This window comes from Phalacrocorax carbo, chromosome 10 (assembly GCF_963921805.1).
Source record: "Phalacrocorax carbo chromosome 10, bPhaCar2.1, whole genome shotgun sequence".
In the NCBI taxonomy this organism is placed as follows: Eukaryota; Metazoa; Chordata; class Aves; order Suliformes; family Phalacrocoracidae; genus Phalacrocorax; species Phalacrocorax carbo.
This window is the reverse complement of record NC_087522.1, coordinates 11,013,116-11,031,410: the sequence shown is the minus strand read 5'-3', so window position 1 is coordinate 11,031,410 and position 18,295 is coordinate 11,013,116. Positions and strand designations below refer to the sequence as shown.

Below are 18,295 nucleotides of genomic sequence, written 5' to 3'. Positions count from 1 at the left end.
GAAGGCTGTTCTTGGTGGGGCGGGGAACAAACCACAAAACCCCGAACAAAAGAAACCCAGGCCTCTTCAATAGGAAAATCGATTTAATTTTCTTGAGTGCCTAGCAGGAATATGTTTAGTGTCCAAGTTAAGGAACTCCTGAGCTACTGAGTCCCCTGTAGATACATAACTCCACATGTTCACAAAATTCAGTCTTAATTCAGTCTTACTCTGTCTTCTCATTATCCACCTCTGTGAAATTATTTATTTTTTTGGCAATTAAAGTCCCTAAACATACAAAATCTTTTATGCATCTCTGCTTAACTAGTTTGTTTTCTTCTCAAGCTAGAACTAACTTTCATGTTAATGGCATTATATAACTAGCCAGAGTCTCTCTAACCCAAAATCTTGTGAAGCTAATGAGACTCTTGCCATCAGCTGCAATGGATTTTGGAACAAGGAGTGTGCCTGACATGATATGCCTTCGCATCTTGCACATTTAATTTCTTTTGGAAAGCTGAGAAGAGATTCACCAATAGCAGTCACTCACTTTAGTGAACAGTCTCCACCATTGCCAGTTCCTCAGCTTCAGGTAAGCAGCACAATTTCTTTGGATAACCTTCATTGCAGTCAGCTGTTGCTGTCTCTTGGCAAAGGCTCTGTGTTTAAAAACAATACAGCAAATTGGTTCAGCCTGAGAATACAAGGTGTCTTCAAGATTACTCATATTAAGCAAAGAAACTGGCATGAGAGTCTGCTGATTAGTCGCATGGTTTGAGAAATCTGGAACAAGTTCTTTTGTCACTTAAACAGTACCTGTTCTTTCTTGAGTAAAGGTGATAACTCTGTTTAGTTTGCTGGTATTTTATTTAGTCTTCTGGTTTTTAGCTGTTTCCACTCCATAGGTAGGCACAAACCACAAAATTATAGATCTAGTTCTGGCTGTGAACACCTTTCCAAAGTACACAGACACTCAGAACTTTGATCGTCATTCTTGAAATCTCTTACATTTACATGTTTCTGCTAAGCAAATTGAATGCCTTGGCAGTGTGCAGAAAAATGGCATTATTGTTAATAGCATTGTGATGTACGTTAACTGAGATCACGCTAGATGATCAGTACTTCATGCCCGAGCAGTGTAAGACTTTAATGTTTTACAAATAATAGTGTATAAGACTCCAGTCATGGGCTACGATGCTCCTTCTTCTGCTTGTACAAACACATGTGTAAATGATGGGTCATGGCCTCAGAGAGCTTACTGTACAGAGGGTGTAAGTAGCCTCACAATGTAATTGCTTCTCTGTAATTATACTAATAAGCCTCTTCTGAGCAGGAAGTGAGTCCTTCATGGGACACAAGTTGAGTTCTAATGCAATACAAATAACATAATAATAAAATGTCTTAACCTCAGTTTGTTATACTGAGAACTAAAGGCTACTGTAGATACTCTGCATCAGAAGACATTCTTTTCATCATTACATATTCTTACTTTCTTGCTAGGTAGCCTCGGCACTGAGCCTGGAAGGCGATAATAACATCTGTGATCTTCAGGTCTCTCTCTTCTTCCAGGTGAGCCAGAACACCAGTTCTGAAGAAGATTTTACTCTGTCCAATTCTGTACAAGTTGGGATCAAGTTCTAATGCTTTGATCTGGAGGAAACCAGGGATATTTGTTAACTCCAGTGTTGAGGTTTAGGGTATTAAAAATTAATTCTCATTTCTGATTGCTCTCAACAGCTTTTTTAAGAAGAAATATAGACCTGATTATCAATAGGATCAAAAATGCTTTTCTTACCATCAGTATGCAAGCCTGCTTGCCATCCATGAATCCTTTAGGAATAGCATTTGCAGCAAGAATTTCGTATCTGCCAAAAGACATTGATATTAGGGAGGTTGAAACACATCAGACTATTTTGTACAGACGAACATATATTAAACCATTATTAAACCCAGAGTAAGGACTGAGTGAGGGATTCCTACCGCTGACGGAACTCCTGGAAGACAATCCTGTTGGGGAATCCCTGCCGGCAGATACGAATACCTTCCAAGACACCATTGCAGCGCAACTGCTCCAGCACTAAGTGGGCATCAAGTTTGCCAGCCTGGAAAGGGAACAGAAGTATTTCTAGCACTGTTGAAATTAAAAAAAATATTAATAGCTGTGCATCTTTGTTTGAAGACATCATTCAGCTCTGCCATGTGCTGCTACAGTGAGCAGCTCAACATGAATAATGTGCCAGGAGTCTGAAAATTGAGCATTTGAAACTTACCCGTTTTTCATGATTTGGAATGATACAGCGGACAAAGTTGGGATTGGTATTCCTTAAGGTGGTCATCAGTTTGGTTAGCTGCTCCTTATAGAGTTGTCCAACAGTACGGAACATGCCTTTCTTGGTTTTTGAAGCACTAGGGAGTGAGCTCTCAGTCATCTTGGCCATCTGGTCCAGCCCAACTATACGGTCCACTGAAATATAAAAGAAAATATAAATGGAACTGCTAATATAAACTGTCCTCACCTCACACTACACTTATCACTGGCATTGTGAAACTGCAACTTCCCAAAGAGGACCAATATATTTTTGATGCAGTAGAAGCGTACTAACAAAAATACTAGAATAGTCTTCTGGGTAAATAGTCAAAACATGAAAATGAGGGTCTTTGCTCCATTATGTCACTAGCTAACAACTGAATACATAAACATATTTTATTTCACATTTGGTCTAAAAAGGATAGTCCTTCTGCATTATATCCAGTTGGTAGGTTGGTGTCAGAGCCAGGAACAACAGCATCCCTTGACTCCCATCTATTACCCAGTGGTTCTCAAAGCCTAGCTAATAATCTCCCTCAGTTATTTGATAATTCAGAGCCACCTTCCTGGTGTTTGCATGTACATTTATGTCTATGTATTAAATACTTATACTGCAGTATATGTGTTACAGAGCCATACAAACTTTTTTAAAATAAAGTGGTTTATGTGCATACAGACATATTTCTGATGGAGTTTAGTTGACTTTATATATCACTGGAGAGAACTGTGCAGGGCTTCTGGGAGAGGAGTGTTTAAAGTCATTCATAAAACCCAACCATAACCTGTGTTAAATGAGGTCTGCAATAGCACAGATTTAGCAATGCTATAACACTCTAACGAATAATTTTTATTCTGTTAATAATATTAAAAAGGAATTTTTTTTATAATGCTTAAAAAGATCTAATGATGTTTTCTATAAATATGTCTTTAGGATCCATTATTCTCGGGTTTTAGGTCAGTCTCTTCAACACTTATCATTTTCACACTTGGGTCCTGCAAGCAAGGGCCAGCTGTTAAAAAGGTCTAGTAGAAGTTTCTCCCTTTAAACCACATTACTGATTTAGAGTTGCAATTCATACCATCTTTCCAAAGGTCAGCTACAAATTTGTCTGAAGACTGGTTCAGTAGAGAAGTCACATTGTCATTCAGCGGATCCATGTTCTTTGTTAGCCAGGCAGTTGCATTGTAGGTAACCTGCAGGAAACAGTGCTGCATCAAAAATCTGTTCTTGATAAATCTATCTGGAGTGTCCAAGAACACAGGGCACTGTATTAACACAAAACCATCCAAACAACAATACTGTGAAAAGCTTTCTAGGGTTGAGAGCTGAGTTGAGTATTTAGTCCTAGATGTACTAGCATCTGAAAAGTTTTTTGCAGACATATCCATGGCAGGGCACCTGCCCTACCTTTAAAAAATCAGCTTGTTAGAAAGGAATCCGAATTACTTGGATTTTCAGTAACCCCAGTGCTGGTTATTTTTGCTTTCATGTAAGCTTAGCACAACCATGAACGTTTTGCAAATCTTGTTTCATATGTTAGTAATTAAAGCACTTAGTATATACATTATACAATGAAAGCCATGCCTTATCAATTCAGGTACTGGACTGTCGCTTCTTTTACCACCTGGGCGTCAAAGAATCAAAGTTCCCTAAGTCAAAATAGCTCAATCTGTCCAATACCTTTCCTGCATAGTGCATGATACAGAACTCGGTTTTATCCTTGAGTTGCTTGGGCTTCTGGAATTTGGGATGGTTGCCTTGTTCTTGACATAGTTTCTCAACAAAGGATGTGTCAGTAGCTTTGGGGAACCAGCACTCTTCATCCAGCAGAGCCAGGACACCTGGAGGGTTGGTCTGCAATGTGAGCAATATTGGGTCAGTATCATCATAGGCAGAAACAAAGAGCACCACCTTTCTTTATCCTTTATGTTACAAATCCTCCCTGGCAACAAAGGATCTGAAATACCTTAAATGGCTTTCTTATTGTACTGATACATAACTGACCCTGATGCAAATTATGTAGCATCCCACCTATAGAGGTATAATCTTACTGGTCTTTCAATCAGCTCAATGCAAGGTTGCAGGTCAAGGCCAAAGTCAATGAAATTCCATTCAATGCCCTCTCGCTGGTATTCCTCTTGCTCCAATATAAACATTGTGTGGTTGAAAAGCTGCTGAAGTTTCTCATTAGTGTAATTGATGCACAGCTGCTCAAAGGAATTGATCTGCAAAGAGGAAAAAAGTATATTCCTAATGTCAAAAAGAGACCTTCAAGAGGGAACTTAAATGACAAGATGAAATTTGCTTTCTGTTTCTTTGTATGTATTGCAATAATACAAATATAAGGATACATATTTTGCTAATCTAAGGTCTTGAAAATTTATAGTAAGTTCTCAAGTGGTAAATCTTTGTACTGGGACCTGTTCAATAAACCATAAAAAGCAGTCTCTGGCTCTAGACACTGAGCCCTGCAGAAGCCCAGCAGGAGCATTTTGCCAGCTCCAAGCCCTTCCTGCCCAAGGGAAAGGCAAGCAGCCAGGTGTAGTAGGCCTCTGGGTTGTGTTGGCCATGGGCTGCTAGCTACCTTGAAAGAACCAAAATGTTTTTGTGGCTCTGAACTTAGATATTTGTCATCTTATATCCAAACCACTGCATGATTATGAAGAGTTTAGCCAGCTTGTGTTCCACAGTACATACCTCAAAAATCTCAAATCCAGCAATATCAAGGATCCCCAAGAAGGAAGCACCTTGTCTTTTTGTTTTATCGAGAGCTTTGTTTACGCGAGCTAGAATCCAACGGAAAAGACGTTCAAATTGTGCCTTGGCCAAAGCCTCTATGGCGAAGTCTGCCTGAAAAAAAGAAGAGAAAATTGTAAGTGAAAGAATAAACCCAATTAGCTGCTGGTTTCTGTAGAGATAATCAGACAGAAAGCTGACATTTCCCTTTAGATGAGGTGTAAGTAAAACAGAAGAAAGGAGAATAGTTTAAGGAGAGCTGGGCAGACTGCAAGTAGATACCTGCTCTTTGGTCTGAGCTTTCTGCACAACATCTCGTCCTACTTTGATTCTTGGGGTTAGAATAGATCTTGTGAAATCTGTCACGTTAATCCCCATCAGGTGACACACTTTTTGTGCAGCTAGAATAGAAGAGTGAGATTTTATTTCAGGTTGAATTTTCTCTTAACAGGTCAGTAAGTATGTGAAGTTATTTATCTTACTTATAAGCTCTTCTACTGTACATACAAGACATGCCACTTGCCATGAAAGCATTATTTGTGTTCCAAGCAGCATCAATTTATGGATTCAAGACTAGTAGAAAAGGTAATGATAATTGAGATTATTTTAAGTATGGTATATCTCTTAAAGCCTGTGAAGTATATATTTAATAACAAATAAAAAATACTGATAAATAATGCTTACTCAGCTCCTATTTTATTAATTTCTTAATGTTAACTAGATTTTCTTTTTAAAGTGGCAAATCATACCAGTATTATCTGGCATAGAAGCTTGATCAGTGTTTCTCTCCTTCTTGAAGACAATATTACCCAGTTGTAGGACAGATGAAACAACCCTCAGTATAGCTGTAAGAAACAGATAGTACAAATGAGGAACAGAATAGACACATTTTGAAAGCTCTGTTCTCTTCAGTAATGAAGATTCATTCTATTGCTTGTGGTTTTCTGTACCTCTATGGAAAGAGCTAGGTTTGCTTAAAAAGGCTGTGCCATAAACTGCAAGAGTTTGAAAGCTGATTGAGCAGCATCTCAACAATCTCTGCAGTGGGGTAAACAGGGCAGTCTGGGAACACCAGCACCTCTAAGCTAAGTTGTGCTGGCTACCTAGGCAGACCCCCAAGTCTCAGGAATTCCTCTTCCACTCACAGTGGACTGTAGAATTTTCCCTGCTCAGACACTTGACGATCTGTATCTCTGTCTTTTAAAAATTTAAAAAATATCTATGTATTACCAGCAACTTCAAAAATGTGTGGCATTTACGAAGCTCCAGTTATGCATGAACATGTGGATATTTAGTTGTGCAACTAAAATCAAATGTGTACAAATCTTTGAGGGATTAGTGTCGAAGTACAGCAAGGTTATTGTTTAATGTTTGATTACTAAAATATATATAAACGTGATGTTGCCTAACTTCAGCTAGCAAAATCTACTGGCATGTTACAGATAAGATTGTATGAATCTAGGTACTTCTATTTGTTTATTTGGTAAACTTCCACAGGAGAAGAATAGTGTCCTAATGGGCTTCTATTTTAGAGCTTGAAATCAAAGGGGTTCAGACAGTAATATAATGGCTCCTGTTGTTGTAATGGAGAATGCTGCTGTCAACACCAATACACATGCCCTGGCAGGAGAACAAACCAGCCTTCATCAGTAACATCATCTGAATTTACCAAGGCTGGGATTTGCACTGCTGTCCTGCAAGGCGAGACTTTTTTCTCAGCATCCCTCAGTCACTGGTGCAGGTGAGGGATGTAATGGAGCTCTACTCCCAGCTGCCACAGCTGCTCCACGTCTCAAGTGATGAGGTGATGTTGTTTCTGCCACGAGGTGTCACTTGGGGCATGGCAATTTGCATCCGTGGGCAATGCATGCTGCCATGCACCAGCTGACGCCCTGCACACGCTCCCGGGAACAGAGAGAGGTAAAAGCTACGCAAATGGATGTCTCTGGCAGGCCCACATTTTCAAGATAGTTTAGTTAGTGCTCTTTGTTTTTATTTGTCTTTTCTCAGTGAATGCAAATATGAGCTATTTGAGCCTGTTCCATTTCTTTCAAAATGAAATCAGAATATTTTCCAACTTTTTCATGCTAGTTGTTGGAAAGTTCTGAAAAAATGGCTTTAAATGGTCATTACTGTTGTTAGAGCTGGCTTGAATTCAGTAGTCTGTTCTGGATATGTATGGAGTTCTTTTAGTAAGAAATCTTCCCTTTCATAAACACAAATTACCTTTCAAAACACCATGTGTTATAGTACTGACAGCTACACTGATGTTGTGGATTTCAAAGAGTGCTTCTCATGTTCCTCCTACAAGCAGGTCTCTGGAATTTATAAGACTTAGAAGAAAAAGCCTTGCAATTCTTCTTCATTCAGATGGACAGCCAAATATTGTAACAATTATTTTATTTGATCCATGTTTAAATCACTGTATAGAGCTGCTCTGTGTACTGCCATTTGTTCTGTGCCTCACAGAGGTAATTTCTCTTTATGATATATACTCTATTTTCCGATATAGGTGGTGATTCTTCAGTGTTTCTTTCACTGTGTTTCCAGCAAGTGCTGCCAATTTAAACCTTTGAAGGAGATGGTTTGCAAAGAGTTTTCATAATTGGCTTCAGCTGCTCCCACCAGTACCCACTGCAGCAATGGGTAAAGGTGGCCACTGTAGTAATTTTTTAAGTAGGACTTTTCTAACAACACCCTAAAAGCAGTGGATCATAATTAGAACTCCTTGCAAGGCAAGAACAGTCACCTTAATACTCACAAGGCTTCCTGAAGCATCGCCCTGTTTAATACCAAGGTGGCAATGATTCCAAGGAGGCTGTAGTGTTTTGTGTCATGGATGTCTGGCAGTAGTTTCAGTGTCTTCACTGCTAGTCTATTCTCAGCCCCTGCTATCCTCTGCCTGGATTCCTGCTGCTGGTTCACGTTGTCTTCAGGCACTCTACTGTCACCAGTTCTGTTGCTTGTTGTTATTGGCTCTGACCATGTGGCTTGTGTTATGTGATCTTGATCCTGTGTTTAGATCCTGCCTTGATCTTGTGTCTCTCCTGATTGCACAGGCTGAGTTCCCATATTTTTCATAAGGTGAAGTGGAAACAAATCTGCGCTTGAGAAGTTTTGCCTTAGCAGAGAACCTTCACTCTCTTTCCATGAGACATCTATGGTTTAATTAATCTAATACCTCCTGAGAAGGAGGGAAATCTGGGGGCAGTAATTCACAGTGCACTTCTTAAACAGTAGCTAGGTAACAGTTGGTAATAGCTTTACACAGAGGAAATAAGAGGCAAAGAGGTTAAATAACATGGGTACATTTAGAATCCTCTGGTTGGTGGTTTACGCAAGATCACACTTCTCCAGGGAAACATAGACACAAAATATAAATAATCTTAATTTTCCTATATGAATGTAGACTCTTACGTCACATGCATATTTTTCAAAGTGATTATTCTGGACAGAATTAACCTTGTGCGTTTACATCTCTATACAGTGTCACCTGCAGATGTATACCTTGAATGCAATCTTGCTAACAGTTCTCACCTGTCTGCTCCTCCTCAGTAAAGCCCATAATTGTCATGGCTTCCAAGGTCTCCTGGAACATCTCATCATCTTGTTGAGCAGGGATAGGCACATGACCATTAGATAAAAAGGTATAATTGTTGAAGCCTTCCAGCAGCAGATCATCTAAAAAGCAAAGGAAAAAAAGCCTTTCTTAAGTGCATCAACTTAATGCTCTTGGTTCATGAGTTCTCTCAAAGAGCAACAATAAAAAACCCAGTGTTTTCACCAAAGGAAGAGTCTGCTTGTATGAGGAGTTTAGGGTTTTGTGGTGCACAAATATTTTCAAAATTACTTTCCATTTAGTAAGCTTGTGTTAAGTTTCCAGTTTATGCTAGTAATTGGGGAATGTCTCTGCCCCACAGTGGAATTTTGCACCCTATGGACTCAAATCTGAGCCGTTCTTCCCAAAAGTCTCTCATTTAATGCCATGTGTAACCTATGCAGGTTTACACCTGTCCCTGTGGGGATTCAGATCGGGTAACAATAAGAATGGAACCAGGCCACAACCATAGTGGGCCAGACCAAAAGACTCTTCAGCCCTATCCTGTGGCCAACAACAGATTCTTAGGTAAGGAGCATAAAAAACAGGGAAAATACAGGGTTTTCCATCGCTATATACATTCTTTGGCAACCAGTGATTTAGGGAAAGATGTTGAATTTGAACCATAATGTTCCAGTACATATTATGTGTAATCCTTTTTTTGAATCTACTTACACTTTTCATCTTCTCAACATTCAGAAGCTATGGGTTTCACAGTGTAATAACATGCTGTGGGAAAGACATTATCTTATTTTAAAACCACAAGGTAATATTTTTCTTGGGAACCCAAATTTCTTTTGTGTAAAAAATAGTAACTTTTCCCTATTCATCTTCTTGATATCGTTCAAGATGGGATCTGAATGGGTTTACATCTCCTGTAAATTGAAACCTCCTGTAAACTGCAAACAACCTGGCTCAAGGAGATGGACATCAATTGAAGCTTTTTTATAATTCATTTGAGAGAATTATTTTCTATAGCTAAAGAGCTGTTTATTTATAGAAAGGATCGAATGATATACAAATAAAGAAGGTAAGATAAATTAAGCTGTTTCTCAGACTGTTGAATGAGATCTAAGAATCATTAGCAAGTAACTTACTTCTCATTTGTTCAGAAGCTCCAGCAATCAAATAGTAAAAGATATGAAATGTTCGCTCATCTTTAGCCTGACGAATAGCACGGGATTTTTCAAGCAAATCTGTTTGTTAGTGTGTTAAAAAAAAAATCAACAACATATTTCAGTCCGTCCTTAATTGTGCCATCGACCTCAGAACCATCAATAGCATTGTTGAAATATTTGCCACGAGCTTGTCTAACATGAACATATGTCTAACTCTGTGGTAGTAGCTCTGGTATTGGTATAATTCTCATTGCAATGAGTAGATAATTTCCTACTTCTTATTGTATGGTAAATGCTGGTAGTCATAGTAATAAGCACCACAGTAGACATAAATGCTTCTAAAATCAGAATCATAAAAATAATATTCACAATATAATTCACACCACTTTTAAAATTAAGTACCACTATGATTCTTTCAACATAAGGTGGGCCTGCTAGAAAAGAAGCTCTTGAGGCTAGTATTGTAAGTATAAAAGCAATAAAAGCAAACTTTATCTGTAGTCCATTTTCATGACTATAAACTAGTAAAACTGAACTTGGCAATAGTGTGTTTCAACATCAGTCAGTCAGACAGTGATTCACTCTTTAAAAGCTATAGTGCTACAGCAAAACTTCAGTTAAGACCAAAAATTTTAACCTGAGTTTTTCTAAAGATCACTTGTCAAAGTAAGAGCAGAGAGATAAACTGTTTGTTGTTTGATGCTACACCCAAGAGATAACACCCTTCTTTATAGCTGCATCTTTCTTTCTCATTTGTTGGAGCAAGCAGCTCCTTCTCTATGCACAGATGAGCAATGCAGCACTGAGGAATCTAGCTACATATTAATTTGCTTATTAAAACACGCTATCTCATAATGAAGGGAAGGCAACAGTACTTGGCAAGCAAAGTCAGGCTAAGCTGAATTTCTCTGAAATGTCTGTAATTTTCTCCTGAAAATATACATCGAGATTATTGATATATAGCTCACTGCTCTGGGTGTGTCATTTGAAACAGCAAGGCAATATATAGCATCCAGAGCAGACAAGTTCTCTGGAATTATCTAGCACTTCTTGCTATATGGGGCATCAGCACCGGCAAAATATCTGCTTCACTTCAGTTGAGTGAGCTTCCAGAACATGTAATTTCTGACAATGGCAGTTTAACAAAATATGCAGAGATCAAGCCAATTTCAGGATAAATTGTCCCTTGGTTTGACAAAGGGAGAGGAACTGTAAGGACTCTAAGAAAGCTCTTCTGACTGCACCACGTTCTTTGGCTTTTCCTGTCTCTTTTGTCTTTATTAATATAAAGTCATGAGAGGGGTGGAAGGGAAAGGTATATTACTTTTATTAAAATGACCCTTCAATCATCCAGACATGAACTAGCAAGCTGTCATACTAGGTATCATAGAGACACATCCCTTAACAGGTTATTCGCAGTGCTTCTTCTTGGAATGCCCCTATCCCACTACAACATATATGACCTTTGCTATAACTAAACAGCAGGGGACGTGCAGCCACAGGCTTGACCATTCAGTCTACGAGGCTCAGGACTCTTCCCTTACAGAAGCCAGGGTGCACAGGGCTGAGGGTGAGATCATACCGAGCACGTGGACTTCATCCCAATATGTGGTCAGGACTGGGACAAAGTGCCAAACCGGGACTTGAAAACCAAGATGCACTCTCCAGGTTCCTGGGTAAACTGTAGTGATAATACAAAGTATTCTGCATTTTTTCAAAGTGCCTGTCACAGCACCAGTAAGAATCAGTAAAGTTTCAAAATTTTTTATGCAGCTGGAAATGTAGACCACAGGGGACCAGAGTGATCCATGCAGGATCACACTGATACAAAGCAAAATGACTGCATAGTTCTCAAGATCACATGCAATCTTAACCACAAAACAATCTTTTCCCATTATTGTATTATTGGGACTCTGCTTTTAAAGTGCCCTGCCATTGCCTTAGGTATGGTGTTTCCATTTTCTGAAGTGTATATGGGGAATAGCACACTTTCCTATGGCTGAGAAAACAGACCTGAAAATGTAAACATAAGAGTAAGAAAAACTGAGAAGCTGGTAACAGTGTAAATGGAGCCACTTCCTTCCATCTTTGTTTATACCAGCCTCAGCAATATTTGCCTTTCTTAGACATGCGATGGAGCTTGTTTATCTTACTTTCTTCTGCTCACCCTAGTTAGCTTCCAGTGCAGCTTACTGAAAAGGATACAAGTCTCTATGTTTGCTCCGACAATGTAGCCTGTCACATCAAAGTTGATGCGGATGAATTTGCCCTGTGAATGAAAAGAAGATCTAGATTGGGCTGTTCTTTCAGGTTATGCCAGGTTTTCCAACATTAGTATTTAGTCTGTTTAGTAAGACATGTGCATTATCCTCTCAAGAATAACACGCTTGATTCCCTTCTGCTGGGAAAACCCATGGAAAAGCCTGAAAGGAAGTTAACTTCTCTGATATTCCCTCTGCAGGATTTCCCCCCACATTTCATTCAGGCACTGAGGGAAAGAAGTCATCCCTACTGGACCCGGCTTTGGAAGGTGGGGATATGACTACATCTATTTTCTACCTTGATTTCAACAAGTTCAATGAGGGAATACTATTGATTCTGCTTAACTCCCTCTACTAAGGTTCATCTGCATAGATGAACTTTGCAGGGAGAGAGCAGAGGTGGGAGAGGAAGGTCTGCAGGGAAAACAAGCATCTGCCATCACTCCCAGAAAAAAGTGTCATCAAATAGTGACAGCGCTCAGCTCACATAATTGTAACTTGAACATTTATGACTATTTTTTATTTTTATTTTTTAGTTTTTAATTTAATATATTAACCACTCTTGCTAAGTAACAGTCATACCTTATGAGATATATGCTCAACAGTGGTACAAAGAAAAAGAAAGTACAGATTTTTTTGGTAAATATTCTGAAGATGGTTATGTCCTGGAGCAGGAATTGACTCTGGAAGACCACACATAGACTGCTAAATTGTGAGAGGACAATGGTACTGTCAAGTTTGACCTTGACTTTTCATTTTCTATAAGGCCAAATTCCTATTTCAGAGAGGAATGCTAAACTGTTTTTATGGGATTAGTTTTAAGATGCTCTTTAGAGAGAAGCACTGATGAGGGCCACTGTCTGTACGCCGTGTTTTAAAAGATGCTGCATCTCCCCCCGACAGACCCAACTGGATTTTTCCTACTTACGAATCTGGAGGAGTTGTCATTCTTCACAGTTTTGGCGTTTCCAAAAGCTTCAAGAATAGGGTTTGCCTGTAGAAGCTGTTTTTCCAGCTCACCCTAGAATTCATTCAGATGCAGTTAACCCTAAACTTCATAATTACTTAATTAAAACCAACACATGTACACTGGAGAAATATGTGAAAGATAATTTAAGCCTCTTTTTTTCTTCTGAATACTGCACTTCATGTGGATTTGTTTTCATTCTCTGTTAATCTTTGTGTTTATATATATGTGCAGTTGACTGCTGTCCTGTATACATGACCCCGTTCCAGCCCTGTTGCCTGCGGCAGATCAAAGTCGATTAATCTGTTTAAAATCATGACTGGCCTTTCTTTAAAAAAAAGGGTCATTCAATGTAAAATTTTTTTTTTCCAGTTTCATATAATCTTTAGAAGGGATATTCTTAAAGGAACCTCTAGCATGTCTTTTTCAAGTTAGTTTATTGAGATCATTTGCTAGCAAATGATGATGTAATTAGAATAACTTGCCGAGAATCATTTTAATGTAATGCAGCACAAAGCTACAAAGCAGATTTCATCAAGTCTATTAATAATGATCCATGCAAGGCTATTTAGGTTAAATATGGAAATGCATTGATTTATTTCAAACTAGGATAATGAGTTCTCATGCAAACACACAAACTTTGTATTATATTGTTAACTGTGATTGGTAATTGCTAATGAAACAAATCATGCAATGAAACAAGCATGCACTTTATATTCCTATTTCTAAACAAATCAATGAAGTTGAAAAAACTCCTTTGCTTATGAACACAGCTTTTTTTAACTTTTCAGCTCTGTCCTGTGAGGTCACTCACTTTCACATTTGATTCTTGTCATCCTACTCTTTGAGTACTACTCTGCAGTAACATGCATTATTTCAAATAGCTCACCCTGAAAAGGAAAACGTCCTTGATAGATAGTATGATATCATTTAAATAATTTTAATTAGAAAATAAGGCAATATATAGGTTGAATCTAGGGGAAATAATTTGGAAAATGAAAGTGCTTCCCAATTACTGGGCAAAATTGGTAACCTTTTTCTAAATGCCATTCCTGAATGTCTTGTAACTTATGTGGCAATGACGAGAGCTGCCTCAAAAATATAATTAAAAAGCAAAAGGCTGTTAACAAATGGCTAAACTTATCTGCATGGTCATGAGATGGGAGAACGAGCACCTTCCTGAGAGCATAGATCTTTTGAGAGCTAAGGCATGTATCAAGACTGCATTTTGCAAATAAGGAAAGAAAAACCCCACCAAAAATCCCCCAAACTAACTACCTAAGCATTGAAGGAAGAGGGAAGAAAGATTTCCAAACAAGATAACACATGAGTCTTTGAGTAAGTAATGAATTCCTAAAACTCCCTGAAGCTTCTTTGTACTGAGCAACTCTTTCCAGTTATATTCAGTAGACCTTGAAACTCGACTACAAGCACAAGGTGTTGCTGAAATCAGAGGGTGATAGCTAAAACTGAGCCTTGTCTGCTAAACTGAGACAGCTACCACTTGCTTCTAGTGAGAACTGAACTATGCCATAAACTTGGGATATAAAACTGTGGCTCCAAATTAACAGCATTGTATGTGGCTGTAAGTCCACTAGACTCCACAGAGTTGCCTATGCCAGCAATGCATTAGGTTTTTTTGCAGAGAGCTTGTCAAATGAAGTAGTAAATTAACTCAGGGGCAACACATTGCCCTTTGTCATAGCTAAAATCGGAGAGGCAGCAGTCAGAATGGGGGGAAAAAAGACCCCATTAAAAAAAAAATCCCATTTGCCTGTCACAGAAACAGAAAGAATATGCCAGGAAACCTGCCTATATTCCCAAAGCATTGGTATGCTGGTACGGCACACCACAGTATGGGAGGGCCTATGAGGGCCTGTAAGAAACTGCTGTAACAACCTGCAGACACAAGCTGCAGTGAGAATTGCTCTGTTACACACCATAGCAGCAAGCTAAGAACATGCTAACCTTTGTGGATGTGAACAATTCTCAACAGTTACATGAAAATGTAAAATTGAAAGCAATATCAAATAGAAAGCATGCAGCCACACAAATCAATCAAACACCGTGAGGTTTAGGAATTATTTCACAAGAGTCGTAAAAATTTCAACCTGAAGCACAGAAAGCATTTGGGTATTTCCATTCAGAAATCACATTGCTGAATTTCAGGCTGAGTGGCTTTTCCAGGATTGTGGGAAATTTCATTCAAACTATGGCAATTTGAACACACACGTATAGAAGAGAGTGATATTTGAAAGATGACCCTGCCTGTGTCAGACCTCATTCTTTACCATGGAGCCTGACACAGTTAGGGTTGATTTGTGAGAGCATTTGGTGCTATTGTTGCTTTTTATCATATCATACAACATATTTCAACAAAATCTCTCTTAAATTTTCGAGGTGCAACAATAGCATGCAGATCTACACTCAGTGCCTTAAACACACATCAAACAGTCTAAGTTACTCACGTAAGAAAAAGATGGACCTTGCTGTATTGAATAATGTGGTATAAAACAAGTGTCAGTATCATTTCCATTACACAGACTTTTTTATTGTTTTTCCTGTATTAAAATAACCAATACACAGTTTCCATGCAGATAAACTAGGAATACAAATAAAAACAATCTATTGCAGACATACCAAGAGTACAAATACCATTAACATATATATAGAATTTTAACTGAAGGAAAAAAAAACCCTGAAGCAAAAGGATGAGATTTGGATCCAGACCCAGGTTAGTCTCCCAGGACCAGGCAAAGGCAGATATTTTATGATAAATCCCCAGTTCTTCTCTGGTGCGACTGAGGCATTTTGCTATTCATTGTTTTCTAATGACTGAAATCAATGTCAGTAGTCCCAGTCACTGAATTACTATTTGTCAACATGTTATAGAACAACTGGTGGATATTTGCATTCAGGTCTGTCTCAGGGCCAGCGTGATCCTGAGAATCACGTAATTCCTTAGAGGAGTCAGCAGCAACTGCAGTTACATGCCCATTAGGAATGGCCTTGAAATCACTAGTTCATTTCCCCCAGTCCCTGAGCAGGACTCAGTAGAAAGAAATAATTTTTTGCATAAACATTCAACAATGCAAAACTATGCCTTTAGTCTTGAACTCTTTCTACTAAATGTAATCAGATATTTCTAGAAAATACTACCCAAAGGGACATGTACTCCCTCCCCTGCCTCAAAGCAGAATCTGCTGTACATAAACAACAATTATTTATGGTTGAAGAGGCCAGGCTGCACATGCTGTGCTCTGGAGTCCTCTGTCTGCCGGCACACGGGGTCACAAGGGCAGCTGCAAGACCCAGCACAGGTGTGGTCATGAGATTTTTACTTCATTTCCCTCTACCCTACTAATCACTTATTTTGGTCTCAGTCTTGCATTTGGGACACACTGAAATGTCTTCCTGAATTAAGCCTGTTTTGTCATAAAAGTGAATTGCTGTGGTTTTTTTCAGAAGTTTTTGAGTAACATTCAAAAGGCTGGAAGTGACATAGGACCTCAAGTTTTATCATTGAAAACAGCAAAGGCAGTGGAGAGCCTCAGCCACACCAATTATCTCCAGGAACTGGGCAGGTATAAGCTCGTATTATGGTTCAGAGCAAGAAAACAATCTTTAGTCACCAAGGCAAGATTATTATAAATTTTGAAGGAACGAAGTACTTTAAAAAACTGTGCATTTCAAAATTGTTCTCTCTGACAGGGGAGTAAAAAGAAAAGGCAGGTTTTATACTGGGACTCTTTCCTAGTCAGTAAGAAAACATGCTTGCTAACAAAGCCAATTGAAACTTCAGAAGTTTAAATGCTGGTATACATCTTTGTGATGCAGTTGGACAATGTGTTAGTTAAAGGCTTTCCCAAACTTCTTAGTTGCCAGGGGCCAAGGGTAAAATAAGGACCCGAGCCCTTGCAGACTTCAAGGCCTTCATGCTAGGATATAAATAGGTGCTATGCATATGGAAAGCTATGAATATTTCTTTTCTAGCAAAGTACGTTCTGATTTGATGCCTAAGTGGGTGTCAAACAAAAGTTTTTTTCCATAAACATAGAGCTGTGATGTAATTGTGTACTCTTAATATGTCGCCTATTTGGCAAGGCACAGATGTTGACTTGCTGTTAGCACAGTCAGCTCAGTACAATCCTAACAGACTTGAAGAAGAGTTGAATACGGAAGAGCTCACTTACAGTGATGCTGGTGTCCTTTTTGCCCTTATGTGATGAAGCAACAACAGCCAGGTACTGAATGACCTTTTTGGTATTTTCTGTCTTGCCAGCACCAGATTCACCTCTGAGGGGAAAGAAAATAACACAAGAGAAGGTAGGTAACTAGTGGACTCCTTCTGCCACGTGATGTATTCAGTGTATAAAAACGGGACTGGAAACTGTCCGGCTCAGCTAGTATTTACACCAGAACACCATCTCTCCCAATCCACCTGACTTCAGCATGCAAAGAATGCATTATCAGAGCTATATCTCTGTCCCATTAGTATTTTGACTGGACGTTGGACCATTTAAGGCAATTCTAAAACGTGATGCATTTTTGAACGGCAGTTCATCTTGCTTTGGCAGCATCTGAACAGTTATGAGAAGTGGAGCTGGCAGAGAGTCTGCTTGTATTTTAAGACCAAAAAATACAACATTAACTATGATGTGGTACAGCAGTAAGAAAAAACATCAGCAGTAACACAATAATTTTCTCTTCTGAAACTCTGCCATTAAAGTAGACTAACAGCTTGTATCAGTGCTGGAGAATAAGCGAATGATCCTGCCTCAGCTGAACTCCATGTTCAAATGCGCCTTGAATTCAGTGGGACCAGAGCTGGGACTACCTGAGGTGTCCCTGCTAACTGGGCAGTAATGGGCATCTTGTGTGGGGACGTGTCTGACCAGCAGAATTGGCATCTGGCTGTGCTCCATGCAGTGTCCCTTGTGAAGCAGGAAGGCAGTGGTAACTTTCCATCTCCCAGAGAACTTCCAGGGTTAAGTTTCTTTACAACTGTTAAGCCCTCTCTTAAAGTAAAATACTGGTTTTCAAAATACAGGTACAAGGGCCAGATTTACACAGTCTTTTCTCAGAACATTTCTATCCTACTTTTCCCTCTCTAAGTGTCAATTACAGTGTCTCATGTCTTCTAGATACCTTTGGCTCTGATGATTATAGAGACAAAAATGTTCTTCTACTGTCCTGTCTCAGCAATCAAAAAGGGCATTAAAGTGGATGTGGATATAATAAACTGGTTCTCTCAACTGTATCAAGCTAGTGCTATGAGTAGGGCAACAGTCTAAATGTAAGTTGGACCTCTTTGTCTTTGGATTTAA

The 18,295-nt window shown here is 39.0% G+C and overlaps 1 protein-coding gene across 4 annotated transcripts in view; it reads right to left on the bottom strand.

Moving 5' to 3' along the window:
- The window catches only part of MYH11 (myosin heavy chain 11), a 62,344-nt gene that overhangs the window by 17,060 nt on the left and 26,989 nt on the right, over positions 1-18,295 (bottom strand). For 3 of the 4 annotated variants that reach the window (XM_064461845.1, XM_064461843.1, XM_064461842.1), the window contains exons 5-21: positions 17,162-17,264; positions 15,437-15,457; positions 12,930-13,022; positions 11,946-12,009; positions 9,720-9,818; positions 8,562-8,705; positions 5,774-5,869; positions 5,307-5,425; positions 4,986-5,138; positions 4,340-4,513; positions 3,969-4,142; positions 3,367-3,481; positions 2,250-2,443; positions 1,960-2,081; positions 1,775-1,844; positions 1,469-1,629; positions 530-638 (exon numbers count right to left, since the gene is read on the bottom strand). In XM_064461845.1, coding sequence (XP_064317915.1) covers positions 530-638; positions 1,469-1,629; positions 1,775-1,844; positions 1,960-2,081; positions 2,250-2,443; positions 3,367-3,481; positions 3,969-4,142; positions 4,340-4,513; positions 4,986-5,138; positions 5,307-5,425; positions 5,774-5,869; positions 8,562-8,705; positions 9,720-9,818; positions 11,946-12,009; positions 12,930-13,022; positions 15,437-15,457; positions 17,162-17,264 — 2,011 coding nt within the window. The remainder of the gene's footprint in view (positions 1-529; positions 639-1,468; positions 1,630-1,774; positions 1,845-1,959; positions 2,082-2,249; positions 2,444-3,366; positions 3,482-3,968; positions 4,143-4,339; positions 4,514-4,985; positions 5,139-5,306; positions 5,426-5,773; positions 5,870-8,561; positions 8,706-9,719; positions 9,819-11,945; positions 12,010-12,929; positions 13,023-15,436; positions 15,458-17,161; positions 17,265-18,295) is intronic. The other variant, XM_064461844.1, reaches the window with a different exon arrangement.